The following is a 21,540-nucleotide window of genomic DNA, read 5'->3' as shown; positions in this document are numbered from 1 at the left end:
AATGTGTCCTTTGATAGATACTAACCTTGCAAACATCTACATTTGATCAGAGATATCACATATTTTTCACCTATAGCATCATTCTGGAGTTACAATTTTCTATGAGAAAAAGGAGACCATGAGTTTTCTCAGCTCTACAAACCTGCTACCATGACTTCTACCTGTCAGGAAGCTGGTGATGCATATTTAAGCATAATTATCTATGATGTGTGTTGTCCATATCTCACAACTCCATTGCACTAAACTTCCTAGTGGAAAAGTAGCCTGTGCACTGGCTCTGAAGTTTTTGCCAAGTACATCCCACCTCTGAAATCTAGAAGATGTTCAGCTGCAAATTAGGTTTCAGTGTTTGGAAAAGTCAGGTAGATGAGCAGGATTGTTTCCTTCAGATTGTTGCCCGATGTCTGCTTTCTCAGTCCTTTGAAATAACTCCAACATTCCCCTATGTCTTCCAGTGTATCCCCAGCTTCATTCTTTGGTCCAAATGGGTTGTTATGATGCCTTAATATTTTAGCCTTTATATTTTTCAGATCCTGTACTGCATTCATGCATAACTAAACTCCATATAAAATGTTAGTCAACTGTCTTCACATTTTGGTCAGACAAAACAATTGCTCTAGGCCTGAAATCCAAGGACACCCTACAGCCTCAGGCCCCAAAAAGTATAAACAAAATTGAGATGGGGGAGAGCAGACTTCTTTACCTGAAGCTGTAACTGGGGGATTAACCCCTGTTATGTAAATGGACCAAACTCATAATTGTCTGAAAAACTCATGACGGTCATTCATCTTGGGTGTAGCCTCTCTCAGAGGCTTTTGACTGCCCAAGGTGTACCTATTTATACCCAAGCTGTGCCTTTAATAAATACCTACTTTTCATTCTCTTAATCTTGTCTAGCCTCTGTTCTAGGTAGCCACCCCAGGGCATCAGTTAGATGGTGCAGATCCTTTTCTCCTCCTGCAGTATGTTCTACCTGAAGCACTTCACACAAGTACTACCATGACAGACTGTCTGCATAGCAAGGACCATGCTCAGGGTTTAAGTCAGGGTTTCAATCATTTTCCTTCATGGAAAAAAATTTCTGAAGCGTGCCATTGGGTGGAAGTTATCTTATTCAAGAAAAGCTAACTCGCTGTGCAGGAAGCAGACGCATTTTGGAAATAACACACCTGTGAGCTATAAAAAAAATGATGACATAGTGATGGAACAAGGGCTTGTTATGGGAAGGATCAAAGGGTTTAAGGAACATGACAAAAATAGAGCATTTCTAACCAATTTCTTCTCTCCCTGTGATTAAAATTGCAAATTTCTTTTCAGTACTTGCCTAAAAAGAAAAAAACAACTACATAGAAGAAGCAAAATTACACTCTCAACCAATGTGGTGAAATCCTTTTCTCCATGATCTGAAATTACCTGTGTCATCATCAGCTTCAAGGCCTTGTAAATAGAATGACAGTAATAATTTAATTATAGCTTCCCTCCAGTAAGACATCACCTAACCAAAACAAAGAGGTGGAAAGGCAGGGTAACAAAAAAGGGAAAATTGATTATTTCAATGGTTTGATAGTTTAAACTGATTTTCATAAGGTCTAAGTCAATAGCAGGGACTGAAAATGCCAGGCATGAAGGACATTCATTCCCCCACCCAAAAGGAAACCTAGAGAAGGAAGACCATTTTCCTCTTTAGATGGAGCAGGGGCTTTAGAGTGATCTTCAACCTCATTAGCACAGACAACAGAGAAGGCTGTTCTGCTGCTTGTTTGGCACCAGCTGATTCATAGATCCTCCTGCTATTGCAGTGGTAGAGCAGAGTTATGAGAAATATTTGCAATAGAACCCGTATCAATCTCATTTGATGTGCATTTCAAGATAAACCAGATTTGTCCCATGGAACACAGCATCCAGAACCTGCTGATTAAGCATTGGGATGTTCAAACACAGGTTAGAAATGTCCCTGGAGATAGCAGTGGGCAGTAAAAGTGGTGGGCAGATAGTAGTGGACAGAAACACCTGAAATCTGGGTTATATGCAGGGTGCCTCCAACCATCTGAGCTGTCAGGCAAGTGTAAGTGAGGCAGGAGCTCTCTGTCCTTATTTCCATCTTCTTGAGATATACACCTGGCAACTCTGCATGTAAGCCATATCTCAAAGTCTTGCTGGGCAGTTCTGTATGTCTGAGGTCCACAGGGGATGGAAAATAAAACCAAAGGGCCCTGGAGACAGTTTTGGCCCCTCACAATTCACACTCAAATTCCATTTGCCCCATTTCAACCCTCCAAAAATTATGAGACTCTGAAACTTCTGTGATATGAGCTTACTTGTCTGAAAGTTTTGCCCACTTGTTTTTCCTCTCCCTTTTCCCTTACTGCCTTACTGCAGCATGCCCCAACAACCCCCACGTCTGGGGTGATGTTTCCATCACAATTTATTTGTATTATCTTCTGTGGTCTCTCAGTCTGCAGAAGACCCTCATCACCAAAGCCACCTCATCTTTATCCTGCAGTAATACTTATTTACACCAGGAGTTTCCACAATATCTGCCATTCCAAGTGATGTACAACATTCCAAAGCACCCTGCAAAAGTCTTGAGCAATGTAATCTTTGCATTCTTGCTCAATTTTTTGTCATTGCCTGCCAGGGCACCAAGCAGTGCCAGGGGGACCCTGTAACCTAGGAGTAACAAGATGAGCCAGGACTATGCCCAGGACTGTGCTCATCCTTCAAATCACTGATTCATGACATGGGTGCAGCTGACTGCTTCATAGCTGGTCATATCTGGCTGGGTGAGTGTGAAGTGTCCCAGGAGAATGGGACATGCGTCTTTTACTCTACTTTTGGGATTAATTCCACAGCTACTTGGGTCACTGGTAGCTGATTTGGAGCTAGCTAAGGTACCTCTGTTTTGCAGTTGTACATGGAGCTGTCTGCATCTTGCAAGGCAAATGTCTTCATGGCCTGAGATGCAGTGGACCTGAGGAAAATTATGGCTGGGACTGAGCCAAGCCTAGGCCAGGGAGATGCCAAGAGCATCTGTAGGCACCATATGATGAGACTGATATGGGACAGGAATCACAGCTGACCAGGACAACTTCTGTGTTCACATGTACTCACAATCAGCATCAGCACCTAGACAAGCCAAAGATGCATCATCATATTCCAGTGTCAATCTTCCCTCAACACCAGCAGGAATAGAAAATGGGGCCAGAGCAAAGCTCTTGGACCTCTTGTACCTCATGTTTGTTTTTTTAAAAGAACAAGCTATAATCGGAGCAGGAAGAAGTAGAGTGTAAATATTAAACTTTGTTTAGACTTGGGAAATATAATTTATAATTAGAGTTGGGCATCCTGTTGACATGATATGACCTATTTTAAGTGTGAGGTGAGCACATGGTCAACCTCTAGTCTTTTGCAAGTGATTAGAAACTGCCAGTTCTTTTCTTCTTTCTTTTGTCTAATTTTTCTTCTTATTTTTTTTTCCTAAAAAGGAAAATTTCTAGAAAGCAACTGGGCTAACATCAGTTCAAGATAATGATACTTATAGTGGCAGTGATATCTTGGAGCATCTCAGCAGCTGGAAATTTTGCTTTCTGTTCATGCACTTATGGTTGTCTTCATGCCAGCCCCACCAACCAAACCTGTTCAGCTCTTCTATGGAAGAGCAGGAATCTCATGAGACTTGGAGGGTCAGGAGACGGTGAAGATTGATTCTGTGTGACCAGCACTGACCTGTGGGCTTTTTGTTTCAAAGCGATGTTTGGCAATTACCACGTCCCACTGCCCTAGTACAGAAGAATGTAGGATTTGTGCATGGCAGGTACCAGCAGAAATTGTTGCAGGACTGGTGCTTCCAAGAAGTTTTGGAGGCAAGATCCTACATGTCTGCAGGGTATGGCAACCTCCTAGAAACCTCAGGTTCTTTCATGGGGTATGCATGGATACATCAATGCTGTCAGATAACCTGGCTCCTCACATCGACCATATTGAAGGTTGCTCTCTCATGGGCACCCTTCCCAACAAAACCAGATTGTTCCGTCCAAGCTGGGCATAGTCCTTGGGTTTTCTTCAGGGCCTGCATCAGGTTGGCTGCTTCTGCTCTGCACAGTCCTCCTACATTGTTCTAGAGCAGCTTTGCATGCTGTCCCCACCTTGCTTGGGGCACTCTGAAAGAAAGTGAAACAAAGATCTCAGGGTAGTGTGGTATCACCTTCCAGAGGTAGATAATTGAGTATTACACACCTGGACATGTCCAGCTTCCCCTAGAGGAGGGCAAGGTTTGTGTGGATCAGGCCAGGGATCACTGGGAGACATACCTTTACTGGAAGAGATGTAACTGTAAAAGCCATCTGCGCTCAGATGTCATTGGGAATAAACCTTAGGCTGGCCCAAGTTTCTGCTGCCCACACACCAGAGATGGAGTCTAACAGCAGCAGGATCTGTGAGAATTATTCCTGTTGCTTCCATGTAGTCCAAAATTTCATGCTGGGAGACTTTCTATCCTTTCTGTGATGGACTATTTTCCTATTAGCTAGCCATGCGCAACCTGGGAAATACAATTGGATCTCCACCTGTATGAAGCAGGTCCACAGTGATCCTCCAGGCTTGGCTACTGTGGCATCAACTTGGCCATCAGGTTGTCCTGCTGTGGTGACAGGAGGGGATACAATATATGCTTTTTCCTTGGTGAACTCCCTTTGTCAATCTGTCCAAATAAACTGTTGTGGGCTCTGAGGTTAGTTTTGGCCCATAATAATAATAATAATAATAATAATAATAATAATAGTAACAACAACAGCCATGCTTATGCAACTACACCTGTACATAGGCAATAGCCAAGGCAGTGATAAAACCATTATCGTTTCCTTTGCTGTCATTATGTACATGTCGCTATTAAGTTGATTCATGTTATTACAATCTTATTGCAACAACATGAGCAAAGTAGATTGACTGAGATATTTAACAAACCACATTTTTCACATCTGTAGATGTTTTCGTTGTGAGTCTCCCGGTATGGTGCAGTTCTGAGGTAACTCTGACTCAGAGGAGCTGGTGAGCTACAGAAAACAAACCTGTCACAGAGAAGCAGAAGCTGGAGCCTGCAAATGTTTAGCAGAACTCTCAAAGCTGTTTGGCACATGGTTTAAAAAGACATAGCTTCAAGTTGATTTTAATAAGCAGATCCAGGAGAGCGGGACAGAATTGATGCTGTCTGGGAGAAAGGAGCCAGCACCTATTTTTTTTTTTTTTTTTGTGAAAATTGTTGGCCATTGTTGCATATCTAAGTGAAAAAGGGATAAAACATATGATGCTGAAGGAAGACCTCTCCTCTGAGGGAGATCACTCAGTTGAGATGTTCCCTGTACATGCAGGGAAGAAGGTGGGGGATTTGCAGTGGTCCCTTGGATGTTTGATCTCTGGCACCCGTGGGATCTCCCCAGCTGGGTGGCCCAGGAGAAGTCTTAGCCTGGCTGGTGAAACCAAGACTCAGTTTCGTCCTACAACATCCACTGAAGGTCTAGCAAAACCCTGTCAGAGGTTTACAGTGCTACAAACAAACATGCAGAACCAGTGAACACCTGCCCAGGTGTCAGGGAACATGCAAGCTAATGAAGCCAACACAGAAAATGTGCATGTCCCTCACCAACTTACACAAAAGCATTGCATTTCAGATAAAAGGGAGCTTCACACCCAAAGTAAAAAAAAAGCAAAATTCATCCCACAGCCCTTCTTAGAAGGTATTTACATTATTACCCATTCAAGCATTAAATTGAATTTATCTTTCCCCCCAGGCTGTGTTCAGCCATCCCACTGCTGTGCCATGAAGACATCAATGACCTGTTGGGACACCAAACATGATGTGTTCACCCTACTCCCATATACCCTTTTCCTACACACCCATCCTGCATGGACTTGAAATGTGAGGTTTGCAGCCAGCTCCGTGCCCCTGATTTATCCCAACCCCTGATAATCTCCAGGCTGACAGCTGTGGGACAGGCACGGATGACTTCAGAGACAAGCACGTGTCCCCAAAGCCTGTGGAGGGGATTTTTTGTGGTATTCACAGACTGTTTCATGTGTCAATACGAGAGGAGCATAATTACCAGCTGAGAAACTGCAGGAAATAAGCAAAGGCTGAATGAACAAAATGGAAAATGAAGAGGAGCTCAGAGGACACAAATATTTAAAAAATATTACAGAGGTATGTATTCACGTGCTCTGGGGAGCCTGGGAATATATAAGAGCTTATGACTGCAAACGAATGAATTCAAGGACTAGTCTATGGGGAGGTTTTTTTTCCCCCTGTTACTTCAAACTTCTCTCAGCGCTCACAGAGTTTTAGTCAGCTGGCATGCAACAGAGGTACGACTTCCCCAAGGAAACTCTTCCTCAGCTTGCGCTGGAAGGGCTGCTGGGAGAGTCGGGGGAAAAAAACGCTGCAAGCAGAGACAAAACCTCCTCCAGCCACAGAGCAGGTATGTGGAGATGTGTGTGAACCCGGGAGCCTGCTGGAAAGTTGCCCTTTCAACTGTGGGAGAGCTGAGGGCTCTGGTGACTTGGAGCTGCAGCCTTTAAAACTAACACAGATGAGGAAGGTACTATATAAATAAAATGTTCTGTGTTTATGCATAGGCTGAGGAACTGGCTAAACACACCGTGTAGATGTCTCTATTCACTCAGTTATATATTTAATCCATCAGAGACTTGCACTGTGTGAGTTAGATCATTTATGTTAAGGAGGCACCAGTTAGTTTATAACAGTGCAGTTGTCATACACTGTATTTGTTATTATTCCCCGTGCTTGCAGGAATAGAAAATAGGGAGATGATTGGTTTTTTTTTTTTTCTTTCTTCACGGGACTTCAGTCTATTTATGGTATTACTGCATTATAGCCTTCTGAACTAGGAGTGCTGCAGAGGATCAGCATTGTACACTAATTAAATGCCACTTACGCAGTTTTCCGACAATGAATCCCAGTATAGCTTTGAGCAAATCACACAGTCCCTGGGTAAAATAGGCAAAATGCTGTTTGGCTTGTCTGCTCTTCCTCTGGTCAGTGGTGTCATTGAGCTCTCCCTGTTGGAGCACGAGGTGTGATATGGCAGGGTTATTTTGGTGCTCTTAAGATCCTGACAGCTTGAATGTCACCTTGGGTGAATGATGATTTACTGAGACGGTTTTGCTGCATCTGCACTGTTATCATGAGAATGAATGTTTAGGCAATATTTGGAAGTAGTAAAGTTTTAGCAAATCATAGTTTATATAAAAATCACAGTAAATTTTCTAAAGCTAAGCCCAGTTATAATTTGGATAAAAGTATTTTTGATAAAAGACAGATATGCTTCCCTTAAAGAAGCAATATTTTGGCTTCGCACAACAGTGATAATTTGGGGTTTTTTTTACTAAGATGTATTAATTTATACTTTTAAATAAACACATTACCCTAAAATTCTGAAATCCTCTAGTTTTCAAGAACAAAAATTTACAACCTGTGTTCTCTTTCTGAAGCAGATGGTTACATCTTAGTGACTGTATCAGTGCTTGGCCTGTTACTAATACAATGATGAGTGGATTCAAGGATGGATATCAGTATTATGTAAATCAAATCTATCAGAAAGAAATTATTTTCCTCACCTCATTTTGTGTCTTACTGGATCTTATAAAATGAGTACACCTTTTCCCAAATACTGACCCCACTGTCTATAAAAAAAATAATATTGCTGAATTAAAAGCATATTTTACAATCTGGTAAAAAAATATTCTGGTTTGGTTCCTGAAACTGAACTTTGTTCTCCAGGGAGAGTATTTCATGCTTAGATAGTTTAATCTGCAAATGCCAGTACATGTCCCTTTTTGCTCTTGTAAGAGTTTGCATTTTCCCATCTCCCTCTGTCCCTTTGCCCATCCCCTCACTCACAAATTCTCCAAGCTTGTGGGTATCATTCAGTTCTTGTTCACTTACATTTTCTTTCCTGGAGAGACTAGGAGGAAAAAGGGTGAATAAAATAGAGAACCTAGCTAAAACCTCAGTAATTGGAAATATTATTTTTTTGTGGGGAAATGCTGTTGGCTGAAGATCTGATAAAGATGCACATGGAGAGAGGACAGAAAGAGAAGGAAGGAAGGAAGGCAGCAGCTTCAAAAGGCAGGAGAAAAGCATGGTGGGTTTACAAGAGATGAAAGAGTCTCTATTTTGGTCTGTGGACTTGACACCAGAAAGATTAGGGGCTGCATCTGCCCATGAGATGCCAAGCACAGTGCAGATTGCAGGAGCAAAGTAAACCAGGAGAACCAACTTCTGGAGATGTTGTAGAGTTGTCAGGAGCTGTAGCTGTGTCTCCTTCTCAAAGTCTGTGGCTCAGGATGGCATTGGCTATTCTTTTTAATAGGGCTGATATTAATGTTGTTCAGCTGCTATCCTCTGAGAATGTGGTTTTATTGAAGCAAAGACCTGAGCAACAGAATCAGGGCATGCCCTTCCCTCCTGCTTTGGCATTTGTTTCTCTCCAGGCTCTTCTTTACAGTTCAGCTGGCACAGCTACCTGGTTACTCAATAAAACAGCCTAAGGAACAGAGCTGGCTTTTTAAAAAAGCTCAAAATCTCGGCTGTTTTTATTCCTGTAAATCCAGACTTCCTAAAGTGCTCTGAACATCTAGGTGTAGAAAAATTTGAAACTGCCATCATCCTGGTCACTTGCTACTCTTAATTAGAGGCATGATATTTGTAGTCTAAATCGGATCAAAATATCTTATTAAAAATATATTTATTTTCCTTGTTGAACTGAAATATTTAAGGTTTGCCTTGCAAAGGTGCCTGTGCTTTTGAAGTGCTACTGCCCACTGCTGACAAGGCAAACTCTAAACCCAGAGCATCCAAAAAAGATTTAAATCTCTGGATATAACAATGGTCCCCAGTTTCAACATGAGCTTCCTGCTTACCCCAAGGGGATTGCAGATGGAGAGCTTGACTCCAGGGAGCATGCCAAAGGGGTGAAGTGAAAAACAGCACTGCAAAGTGAAGCTCAAGACATGACATGCTTGGGGGAAGGTGATCAAAATTAATGGGATGAGAGCCCAGTCAAGCAAAACTTCTCTGAGGCTGTGATAATCTCACTGGTGGACAATTCTCCTGAGAGCTTAATGTGCGTCTTTCTATCCATTGCACCTGATCATGCCCTCCCCTGTCACCTTCTAATAGTATTTTTATAGCCAGACGAGCAACCTGTGAAAAGTGTCCCTGCCCATGGCAGGGGTGCTGGAATTAGATGAACTTTAAGGTCCTTTCCAAACCAAGCCATTCTGAGAGTCTGTAATTCTGTGATTTATACCTCTCATTTCAGGGTGCATTACCAAGCAAACTGAGAGCCCAGCTCTTTGGCATATTATTTCAGCCAGGGGAAAACTGTGTTGTGGCAGTTCAGGCTTGTGTCTCTGGGAGAAAACAGCAGGGAAATCTATGTAGAGGTGGACTTTCCTGAAGCAGGACTTAATTAGCAAAAGGAAATGAGGAAACCAGCTGCTCCAGCTCTAGAGGGCAGCACAAAATAATAAATAAGATGCTGAACTTGGGCAAATTGAAATCATCTTCTGCATGACAAAAGCATTCCTTTGCAGAGGGAATTCTTCCCAGTGGATCCAGTATATGCAGCCCTATGTACTTACAGCCAAGAATTCAGCAGCTCATCTGAAAATGCCTTTATGGAGGCCTTTATCCCTAATTCCTGCCTCAAGCTGTGAAAATCCATCAAGGGTGTTGTAGCCAACGATGGACCCCCATGTTACCAGCGGACTGCAGTCACACTCTCATTAGCAGGATGACTGCAAAAAAATGTTATTTCTTCCAGAATAGGTTTCCAGATTCTGGGGTTTATATTTATCAGCCATGAATTTTAAACATTTAATCCTCAAGCGCTGTTTCCCTAAAGATGCAGAGAGAGATTTAGGTGCAGGAGGCTACAACCCTCCAGGAATGTAACTTGTGGACACAAAAACCCAAAATAAACACACTGTCATGCCCCAAGCACACATCCAAACAATGGCATTGCAAACAAGTTTACTTATTCTCCTGAGCAAGCTGATCCTGGCAGTTCCTCTGGCAAAAATCCCCCCATTTTTCAATGCCTGCCCCAAAGAAGGGCTTCAGGGTGTCACACAGTAGCTGACTCTGTCCAGAGCACAGCGGTGGCTAGGACCCAGCAAAAGCCCGGGGAGGAGTGGAGAGGAAGACAAGCAAAATAATTTAAAGCACACGCTGTTCCAAATAAGGTCATTTCCCTGAAAACGTCTTCATTCTGAAGTTATGAGTGAGCCTCTAGGTGTCCTGAATGGGTGAACATGAAGCTGAAGTATAATTGCATTGATACCAGGACTGAATTGATTTTGAAGAGCTGGATATGCTTTTTACAGAGATGATAAGCAGTGTTTGGGGATGCAAGAAGCCCTTGAAACAAGGTAAATGTGAAATAGTTACTATTTTTACCCCTGAAGGCTCTAATTTAACAGGAAAGAGTCTTATGTGGAAAAGGATCGGACCCTGGGAAGTGTGATTTGTATTCTGTGTGTTCTCTTGTATTTAACTTTCCTTGGCACAGGAGAGCATCTCCGTTAATTGTCTAAGCAGTAACAAAAATTATGTTTGGGGGAAATCTGGAAAGTGCTGCTTTTTTAGCTGCAAACATAATCTATGAAATAGTTTCAGGAGTATACTGTAATAGAGATGGAGGCAAACATTATTCTGAAGTGGAAACTGGGAATAAATTTTTATTATTCCATGGTTTTAAATGTATAGTGGGGCAAATTACTGGTCTTCTCTGCCTTCCCTGCATTTCCTATTTTTTTAAGTGGACATGCTGTCATGATTAAGGTACACTTTTTCTAGAATTATTTGACTGACTTACTAACACTCCTTGGGGATGATATTGACTTAAACCACCTGTATTTTTCAGCTGGGGTTGGCACTGGGTGATATTGAAGTGTTGTGATGGAAAGCTGTGGATTTAAATAGGGTTCAGAGCTCAATCCTGCTCTGAGTTGTGCTGGCTCTGTGGAAGCCTCAAAGCAAAAAAAAAAAAACCTCCTTTAAGTTGAGTTGTTGCTACTGCTGCTCCCAAACTGTTTTTGTAAGCTGTGGATAGAGAGATCAATGCCCACAGGAAGGGTTTAGTGTCAGTAGATGTCCTCTCTCACACCAAGTGAATGGGGGTCCTGTAAACTGAGCTTGGCCCTGGGAGAGGGTGGAGGGATGCTGAGACCTACCCAGACGGTAGAAAAGAGGGGGTTGCACTGATGTGTCACACTAGAGGTTGCTGAGAAGAAATCTAAAGGTTGTTTGGAGAAAAGCTAGGCAGGAAAAGCTCCTCAGCTGGACAGCTGAACTGAAAACTACCCTAGGAAGGGAATCTCCGTGAGCAAGGAGGTTGGGCTTTTACCATGGGCTTTACCTCTTGGTCAAGAGGAAGTAGCTTCAGGTTGTGCCAGGGGAGGTTCAGTTTGGATATTAGGAAAAAAATTATTCACCACATTGGCTGTTAAGCACTGGCACTGACTGCCCAGGGCAGTGGTGGAGACCCTGTTGCTGTAGTGGTTTAACAGGCTTGGGGATTTGGCACTTGGGGACATGGGATAGTTGTGGCCATGGCAGTGCTGGGAGAACAGTTGGAGTTGGTGGTCTTAGAGGGCTTTTCCAAACTAAATGGTTCTGTGAGGACAGAGTCTATGTTGTCCTATGCTGGAAGAGACCACCACATCCTTGAAGAGCTTCAGGATGTGACAGCCACCTTAGAAGCACCTTGCGGGACAGCATCCTTGCTTGTTACAGATTTGCCTTGCACAGAAAACCATTATGTCATTTTTTTTTGGTGTTCAAATACATCAATTTCCCAATTGCTTTAGAAACCTAAAATTTAGGAAATTACAAAGAACGTTAAGATGCTGGACTGTGTCAGGTTTACTATTTAAGAGGCAAAGGGATCTTTTTTTGCACTGCCAGTGTGACAAGGGAAGACATTGCAGAGCACATGGGCCATGTGCTGTCCCTTAGGGTGGTGCCCTGTTGTGGTTAATATCCTCAGGTTAATTCATTGCTTCTGAACAGAAAGGATTTTCCTTTGAGGGCTTGGAGAAAAGCCTTGTAGTCATTGGCATGTTCATCTTTTATTGCCACCTCAGCAAATTAATACTCAAATGATAAAAACAGATTTCTCCTCCTTAAAGGAGGTCCCAGCTGCTCTAAACATGGGGAATGAAGAACAGAGGGGGACAACAGAAACATTACACATGGTGGTATTGGCAATTCCTCCTTCCATCGTATGATTTCAGCATATTTTGCAAACATTGATTCAATGGTAGAGAATTAACATCCTTGGTTTGATTTTAACAGGATGGAACACACTTCTGATCCCATTACTGAGACCCCTTCTTTCACCTTGGGGTCACAGGTCATCTGATCAAACCCATCACTGGGATTTTCTTGTGAAATGGAAGGAATATGCAAACTGTACACATAGTAGCTGTGTTCTAATCCTCCCCAGTTCCTCTGTTCCTAGTACACAGCTCTGTTCTCTGGTTGGGAAGGGGAGAAATGGGCAGATTTCCATCAGGAACTTGTTGGCATTGCTGTTCAATGACTGTCAATGCTGTGAAGGGCCATCAGCTGCATCCATCAAAGTGACTCAGCAGAGGCATTTCCATCAGTTGAGAATGATCTGACTTCTTTTCCTTCCAGCTTTTCATTGCTCTGTGGGTAGAAGGTTGCATTTGGAGTTGTTTGAAGCAGGAATGCTTGCCTTTGGCTTTGGTTCCATTTTTCCCCATTGTCCAGTGACAGATCTCCCAGTGCTGTTTGCTCCTTTTGCAGTTCTGTGCTCTTTTATGGAGTGCTTTCCAAACAGTTAAGCTCTTAAGAATTCTGTTTCACACAAATTCATTCTATTTTATATCTGTCTCTTTGTAAGGCATCTGTCCTTGTCCATGGCAGGGGGATTGCACCAGATGACTTTTAAAAGTCCCTTCCAACCCAAGCCTAAGAGACTTCGAGGAGCATTTGGACAACAGTCTTGGACAGAGGGTGTGACTCTTGGGGATGGTGCTGTGCAGAACCAGGAACTGGACCCAATTATCTTTGTGAATTCCTTCCAACTTTACATATTCTGTGATTCTGTGGAACATATGGTTCTATGATCTCCTGTCAAATGTATTTAAAAGAGTGTCCGTACCTGGAATGTATAAACTGAAAAATCTCAGTCCACTCCTTAAGCTGTTTGCATTAACTCAGCGAGGATGTATGTGTGAAAGCTCTTTGATATTCTGGGGTAAGCGGAGTAGGAAGTGTTGTGGATGGAAAAGAAAACTGTTCCTACTTCTGGTTGTTCCTGAGCAGCACCCATTGGCTTTGCTCAGGACATGGCACCCAAAACTTCAGCCCAGTTGAAAGCGCCTGTGCTGTGTCTATGGGGAGTGTGAAGATACCTCAGTCTTCAGTAGTTCTCTTTCTCCATGATGTCAGACACCCTGCCCAGCTTGAACATCTGGACTTTGTTGAGTGTCCTGGATATAATTTAGGCAGCAGCTAAAATTGCACTGGGGAAAACCCATGAAATGCCTTGAACCTTCCTTTCAATCCTCATATAGATCTCTTTCTACGAGGCTGAAAGGGATGCAAAGCTACACAAGTGGGTCACTAGTGCAGTATGCTCAGAGATATCTTAATTTATTGCACTGCTTGTGTTCTTCTCCATGTTAGATGATGACCTGGTGCCAACTTTTTCATGTGTTGACCACTGTGTCCCATATGAAATCTAACTGTAATTTTTTTTTTTTACCTGCAGAGCCATGAAACTGTACATCATCTTCTTCCTGGCAGCACTGAACAAAGAAACCTCTAACTATCAACTCTCAGAGGGGGCATCCTGTGAAATGGTAAGGCTGTCTCTTTACTTAGGCCCCTTGAGATCCTGAGTGAGGTTGGGACCCCCTTGTTACAGGCACTGCACAAGTCTCTGAGAAGGAAAACCCCCAGGACCAGGCTTCCTGGTCCTGGTGATGGCAGAGGTGGCATTTGCAGGTTTAGGGGATGCTTAGCTGTCTGTCTTCAGCTTGTGTCTTTGTTGTAGTGACAGCAAAGGAGGGGGCAGGGGCAGGCAAAGAAGGGTTGTTATCTTGGTTTGCATAAAGACAAGCTGGTTGAAAGAAATTTGACTTGATTTCCCTAATATTATACAGGGTTTGTGTGGCTAAGACAGAGAAAGAACAGACTTTAAATCAACTCCTTATTGTCAGTTGTTATTTGTACTTTAATTAAAGCTTCTTCTGTGAAATACTTCTATACCAGCTCTTTTTTAATAACAAATACACTGACCTCCTCTGCACTGACACAACATTTCTTCCAGGGAAGTTGTACCTAACTTTACTGGAGCAAAGAGAAATGACAATGACTTTTGCTCCAGTACAAAATCTGCTCCTTGAATTTTTGTAAGCACCTGGTACAATATTATAAATGTTATTCGCAGCTGAACTTTCTCCTTTCCCTCTTCAAGTGCTTCTGACTGTACCAGGATGTTTAAAAATACTTTTTTTCCCCCTTGAACATTGAAGTTGTTCAGCACAAATCCTCAAGAATTTCCAAAATAGGGAAAAAATAATTTACTAGCTGTACACATCTCCCTTGTGGGACTCATTCCATTCCTGCCCACCCTGCCATATTGCTGCACTTCCTGAATTCCAGAAAAATTAAGACCTAGTGTATATATAAAAAGATCTTGGGAAGGTGACTGGGTAGCTCAGCTCCTTGGCTGGGGAGGGAGCACTGATGAAGCCACTGTAAACAGGACAGCCTGGGTCCCATGTCACAGTCACATGAAGGCTGGGTAAGACACGCCATAATCCAAGCAGCTTCATCCTGTTCCTTGACGGGTCACAGACCAGGCTGATTGCTGAGAAGTAAACACATGCTTGCTTGCACTACTCCACTGTAAACTGCTTTCGTCAAGCCAACAACACAACTACGCTTGGATAAAATCAGCCCTGACAGAAAACACACTGCAGTCAGGGGCCAGGATGCTCGTCTGTGTAAATCAACAGCTCGGCATTGCTGATGTCCATGCTGATTGCCTTCCTTCACTGGGCATTTGGTGTAGGTCCAAACACAGCTCAAAGAAGGAAGCAGCTGCTGGATTAGCTGTCCATTGACAGTCCTGCACTGCATCACAGACTCACTGTTTTATTTGGTGCTTTCCCTGTGGTGACACCTTTGGAATAGCAGAGGCTCAGAAGTGGAAACTTTAGTCTCAAATCTCATGGAAGAAGCATGAGTCAGAAACCTGTGCCACTTTCTGAGTCACCACTGATGGTTCTGTTGCCGAACTAAACTCTTCTACAAGAGGTTTTAGGAAGTAAGCAGTCCCTAGCAGACCCCTGACATGGGGATGAACTGCACTGGTACCTGTTATGGCACATCTCTCAGTTTGTCATGATTCATTAGTTCATGTTAATTGGCAAAGGAGGAGATTTCAAATATTTTATAGAAGGGAAGGGATTTTAGGAAATTATATTTTACCTTGCTCTGAGGTGATGCAAGGACAGATGCATAACCAGATGCCATAGGTCAGCTGATGTGTCGTATCTGGGCAAAATGCTAAGGTTTGATTGTGTAGCTAAGCTTCTACCTTAGCTCTTCTAAGAATAGTCAGGGACACCATACAAGTACAGGTCAGTGGAAAGTGGCTCCAGCCCAGATTCTTGGTTCAAATATTCATGAATTGATAAAGGAGAGTTCAAGGGCAGACTTGAGTCCAACTCCTCTTTGTAGGGCTCTTGCTGAGGTGGCTGACAACTTCCACCCAGTGCTGAGCACTGAAGAATTGGAGTCAGAAACCAAATGATGCCCAGCTTTTGAACTGGTTTTTTTTTGTTTTTGTTTTTGTTTTTGGTTTTGGTTTTTTTTTGTTTTTTTTTTTACCAGCATCTTAATGGGACCAAGTGGTCCACACCCTCCAGTATTTCTTGACAATGGGGTTGAAACAAACTGATGGCAGCACTGGAAGAGATGATGAAGTCAGAACATGAGACTGACAAAAACATATTTACCAGTCTCAGGCTACCTACCCATTGGACTAAGGGGTGAGAGGAGAGAAACCAAACAGATACTCTTTGCTCCATCCCACAGAGGGTTACTTCATCCTTCTTTTTTTCCCCTTACTGCTGATAAGAATGAAATTCATGCAGTTTGAGTCTTGGGGGAGAAAATATGGTGGAGAAGAGAAAAGATAAGATATTTAGTAAGGATCAAAATAGTCAGTGAAAAGGAATGAAAGTTTAAAATGAAAAATGAGAGTGGAAATGTTATAGGAACAAATGGCAGACAGTGGGAAATGTAGATTTCATTAGTCCCTTTTATCACTGGGAGGCTTCCATGGATGCAGATTAAAAGCCAAATCATGCAACATACATGGTGAACAGTGGCTGACCTCTTCCCCATCAGCCTCACTGAAAAGCACATTGCTGGTATTGACAGGAGTTGCACCAGGACTTCAGTAAGATTCTAAGTACCCATGGGGAATGGAGGGTGCTCTGCAATTGGTGGGATCTGGCTGAAAGTGTGAGAAGAAACCTGGCATCTGCCTTAGGATGCAAAGCAGTTCCTGCTTTTTTACTCTGGATTTTTTGTATCCTCCTGGCTTCTTCCTCTTCCATAAATGAGTAAGAAGAGGTTTCCCACCCTGCTATTTGTGCCTGAGAAATAAGGCCAACTCTTGTCATAATTTAACTCAAAATGAGGAAGTATACAGTCACATTGCAGGAAAGAAATATTTTCAGGGAGAAGCCAGAAAATTTCCTTATTTTTTTTCTAATATTTTTTTTAGCTGAGGGAGATTTAAGTGAGCTGAAGGGAAAAGAGGAAGGGGTTTAGGTTTTAATAGTCAATTTACTTGGGATCACTGGGAAAAATATGTCATGGGAAGCACTGTGGAGCAGCTCGTATACATCTAAAGCTTGGATGAGCACTAGCACTTCTCTGACACATTCTTGTTTAGTCTCCAGAACTAAGATGATGCAAAAGAGATTCATAAAATGCTGACTGTTGCTCCACTTATCCTAAACAGATCTGCCACTTCATTCACCTCAAATTTCATATAAAGCAGATGGGATTTAATATTTTTTACTTTAAATATTTGCTTGATTTCTGAAAAGCTTTGTGTCATGGAATCTGGATTCTTCTTCTCCATAGAAGTTAAGATTCAGCAGACTTCCCTTCCCTTCCCTTCCCTTCCCTTCCCTTCCCTTCCCTTCCCTTCCCTTCCCTTCCCTTCCCTTCCCTTCCCTTCCCTTCCCTTCCCTTCCCTTCCCTTCCCTTCCCTTCCCTTCCCTTCCCTTCCCTTCCCTTCCCTTCCCTTCCCTTCCCTTCCCTTCCCTTCCCTTCCCTTCCCTTCCCTTCCCTTCCCTTCCCTTCCCTTCCCTTCCCTTCCCTTCCCTTCCCTTCCCTTCCCTTCCCTTCCCTTCCCTTCCCTTCCCTTCCCTTCCCTTCCCTTCCCTTCCCTTCCCTTCCCTTCAGACACCCAATACATTAATAACAAGACTTTTTCTCCAGTAAATTAAATGCTGCCTAAGCCTTTCCATTTCCTCCTGATGCTCGATGTTCTCCAAAACGACAAACTAGAACTTGATGGTTATGTAAGGATGGTTGTGTTCATGTTTCCAATGTTCCTTATGAACACACACACCAAATTTTGTTCTGGACACAGAACTCAGTCCTAGCTGCAATTAAACACAGATGCATCCAGAAGATGGATTTGACTTTGATGCTTGTTTTTTTTCCCCGTACTGATGAGAATTGGCCTGAAAAGGCTGACACTCACTGCATATCACATCTTTTTCCCTCTCAAAAACTGAATTTACATAATTTGTGTTTTCAGTGTTGTATCAACCGTGTCTTGTGTGGATGGCTTCATAAGGCGTGCTCCCCATGCACGTAGAAGGGAACTGTTGTCTTAGGAAAAGGATAAACATGGAAGATAAAATCAGAATGAGTTTGGGGGTTGTCATCAGAAATGTCACAGTTGTTGAATGACCGTATTTGGTTAAAGCTGCCTTGCTTAACTAAGCCATGGCTAAGGAAAGGCATATTTGAACATGTGGCTACGAAGGAGAGAAAGGGTTTGTGCCGTAGGATCCTTAGAGGTTTTTAAGCCTCCTTGGAACCAACACTGCCAACAGAGTGAAGCTCTTCCAAGCTGCTTACTACTGCAAGTAGAGTCTGCAAAATCTAATACAGTGATGGAAGGGAGAAAATTAAACATCAGCACAAAAATGAGGTAACAGTGCTTGATTGCAGAGAAACTAGGGACTGTTCAAATGAGTCCTGGAGAAAGGTACAAACAGGAGAACTTTTAATAGGTATCACATGCAGATAGAACTCTACTATTTGAAGTCAGAAATCTCTTTAAAATTAAATAAGTGCTGTTAGCTGCAAATAAGCTAATTGGGATTGTTGCTGTTGCTGTCCAAATGATCAGAAAAAGTCATCAGTGTTTCAGAAGCAGAATCTGCCTAGATGCTGAATGTTATTCTTCTTATATTTAATGCAAAGACATTTTCATTTGTCATGTGATAACTCCTTTTCTCTCTTTTTCTGGCAGGCAAACTCTCAGGCATTTTGCCACAACAAAGACCTCCACCAAATCCCTCTTGAGCTCCATCCAAATGTAAACAAAATAGATCTGTCGGGAAATCTGATTCAAAGCATTCCTGAAATGTCATTATCATTTTACACTTTCCTTCAGTGTCTGGATTTAAGCTCTAACCAGATAAGTTCCATCACGCCTGGAGTCTTTGCACACATGAAGAGTTTGCTGGAAATAAATTTAGCCAACAATCACTTATATGAACTTGCTCAAAATGGCACAGAGGGGATTGGACTCTTACCCAAGGTGGAAATACTGGACTTGTCCCACAACAGTCTGTACAGTGGGATGGCTGAGTATTTCATTAAAGAAGCTCCAGCACTGCAGTATCTTTCCTTGGTAGACAACAGTATTACAATGATATCACAAAAGATGTTTCAGGGATCTCCCAATCTTGTGGAGATAGATCTTCAGAGCAACATCATCATGGAAATAGAAGAAGGTGCTTTTGAGACTCTAGCGAGCTTGTCCAAACTCAATCTCTCAAAGAATTCAATTACTTGCATCTCTGATTTTAACCTCAGGCAGCTGGAGATACTTGACCTTAGCAGGAACAGCATTGAGACCTTCCATACCACAAAATCAGATGATGAATATAGCTTAAGGTATTTGGATCTGAGTGAAAACAAACTGTTTCACTTCCCAGTGTTCCCTCAGGTAAATAAGCTGGTATCTCTGAATTTATCAAAGAATTTAATTCAGCTCACTGCTGATTCCCCTCATAATAAAATGGACCATGTGAAAAATGAATGGCTAAATGCTTCTTTCCATCTTCTTGATCAGAAGCAAAGTAGAAACAAAAGTTCTCTTTATTTATCCCAGCTTGTATATTTAGACTTAAGTTATAATAAGATCAAATCCATTCCAGATGAGTTCTTTGAATCAATGTTGTCCCTTCACACCCTTAATCTCAGTAAAAACTGTCTTCAGGCATTTGCAGTAAGTTATGACAGCGCATTGATCACTTTAACTGTCCTTGACTTGAGCTACAATGTTTTGCAGAGCCTTCTCCTTGATGCTGGTGCATTGTCAAATTTGAAGGAGCTCTATATTCAAAACAACTATCTTCAAACCCTGCAGTTTGATATCTTCTCAAATCTTCCTAGCCTTAGACTGCTTAATCTACAGAGCAATAATATCAGCCTTTGCAGCATGTACTCAGGATTAGCTAAGCAAAGACTTGCTGGAGAGGAAAGTGGTTGTGTATCATTTGTCAGTTCTCCTACTCTTCAGTACTTGTACCTAGCTGACAACATGCTGAACATCCTACCAGCATACAGCTTCTACAAGACTTCTCTGGTTGCCTTGGACCTCTCCATGAACCCTGGACTGAAAATAGAACTTAAAGCATTATCAGGTCTGGAAAAATCTCTGGAATGTTTGTATTTATATGGTAATAGCCTGATAGATTTAAATATTGACTTGCCTTGTTTTAGTCACCTTAAACATTTAAACCTCTCTGAAAATCAGCTGAGCTGGCTGCCTACGTGGGATAGTGACTCTCCACTAGAAGTTCTGGACCTACGGAACAACAGGTTCAGTACATTACAGAACAGCAATATTTTAGCATTAGAAAATTCACTTAAAAACTTGTATCTCACCGGGAACCCACTCAGCTGCTGTGGAAACATCTGGCTTTCATCAATGATCCAGAACAAAAATGTCCAGATCCCCAACGTGGAGTATTTAATGTGCCAGCACACTCAGAATTTTGGGTACCAGGATGAAATGAACATCAGGAACATTAGACCAGAAGACTGTGAAAAAGAGGATCTGAAGAAAATCAACTTTCTTATTATATTAACGTTTGTGTTGGTTTTATCTGTGATCATCATTGGTGTAGGTTCATTTCTTTGCTTCCGCAGGCAGAACTTTACCCATCAGTTTAAAGCATAGTAACACAAAATGCCTTGAAAACTGAAGAAATTGGGTGCTACGCTGACAGTGTGTAGAAATGAAGGGTAAAACTCTCATCTTTGATTTTCAGGTGTGGATTTTAAGTGCTTTTGAAGTGCCCCTGAATTACACCACTGGTATGGGTTGCAGGGACTGGAAGGAGAATTTGCCATGTTTTGCAGATCCATGGTTTAATTCAAAGAGGAGAAATTTGGTCCAAATGTGCAATATATATTTAACTGAGTTTAATGTGAAGAAACTCATCTCTGGGGTGAAAGCTTTTTTTTAAAAAAATAAATCCTGGAGCATGAATTTCAACCAGCTAACATTGAACTGAAATGTTTATATTTCTAAGAAAAACTGTTGGGAAATCACTGCATATGGTTGCCTTTCAATGCAGAAAAATAGTATATCTATTTTTAAAGGCCGTGGGAGGTTAGACTGCAAAAAGGTGTTTTGAAGATAACCAGTGTGAAATAATGCATAGGGAGCACAGTCCTGGGCCATTATTCAGATGTGTCTTTCTACTGTCTTTCCCCAGAAATATATTATTGCCTAGAGAATGTGATGCAAGAAAAGTTCTGTAGGTCCTCATTCTGTGCTGTGTTTAACATGGCTATCCTGTTGTGTTGCTAATGGTTGAGACTGACAAATGTTATATCCCATATTCTCACAGAAAATTCACCCTTTTGGAGGGAACATAACAGTGAGTGGGAACCTGACCTGCTAACAGGGTTCAGTGTCTTTGAAAAAGACGTATATCAGGTCTTCTGTTAATGCCAGGACCTGTCCATTCAGGCACATAAGAGAAACAGTGGTCAAACTGAAAGTGTCCAGGTAAAGAACTCAAATTGCTGCTCCATTTCTGTTTCTTCCAGCTAGTGAATGTCAAAACTTCCACACTACAAAAAAGGTGTATAATTATATTTTTAAGCAGTTACGTATGAAACTGGCTGGTAGTTTTCATTGTGGG

General features: G+C 42.1%; 1 protein-coding gene across 1 annotated transcript; it reads left to right on the top strand.

The window, feature by feature from the left end:
- Positions 1-10,423: 10,423 nt before the first annotated feature.
- On the top strand, positions 10,424-20,567 carry LOC134055451 (transforming growth factor beta activator LRRC32-like). The gene is made up of 3 exons (XM_062511806.1): positions 10,424-10,446; positions 13,821-13,911; positions 18,627-20,567. The coding sequence occupies exons 1-3, from the start codon at positions 10,424-10,426 to the stop codon at positions 20,565-20,567; spliced, it is 2,055 nt and encodes a 684-aa protein (XP_062367790.1).
- The last annotated feature ends 973 nt before the right edge of the window (positions 20,568-21,540 follow it).

The sequence above is a fragment of the Cinclus cinclus genome, chromosome 2, assembly GCF_963662255.1.
Source record: "Cinclus cinclus chromosome 2, bCinCin1.1, whole genome shotgun sequence".
In the NCBI taxonomy this organism is placed as follows: Eukaryota; Metazoa; Chordata; class Aves; order Passeriformes; family Cinclidae; genus Cinclus; species Cinclus cinclus.
The sequence above is the reverse complement of the archived record's forward strand: the minus strand, read 5'-3'. Positions and strand labels throughout refer to the sequence as shown.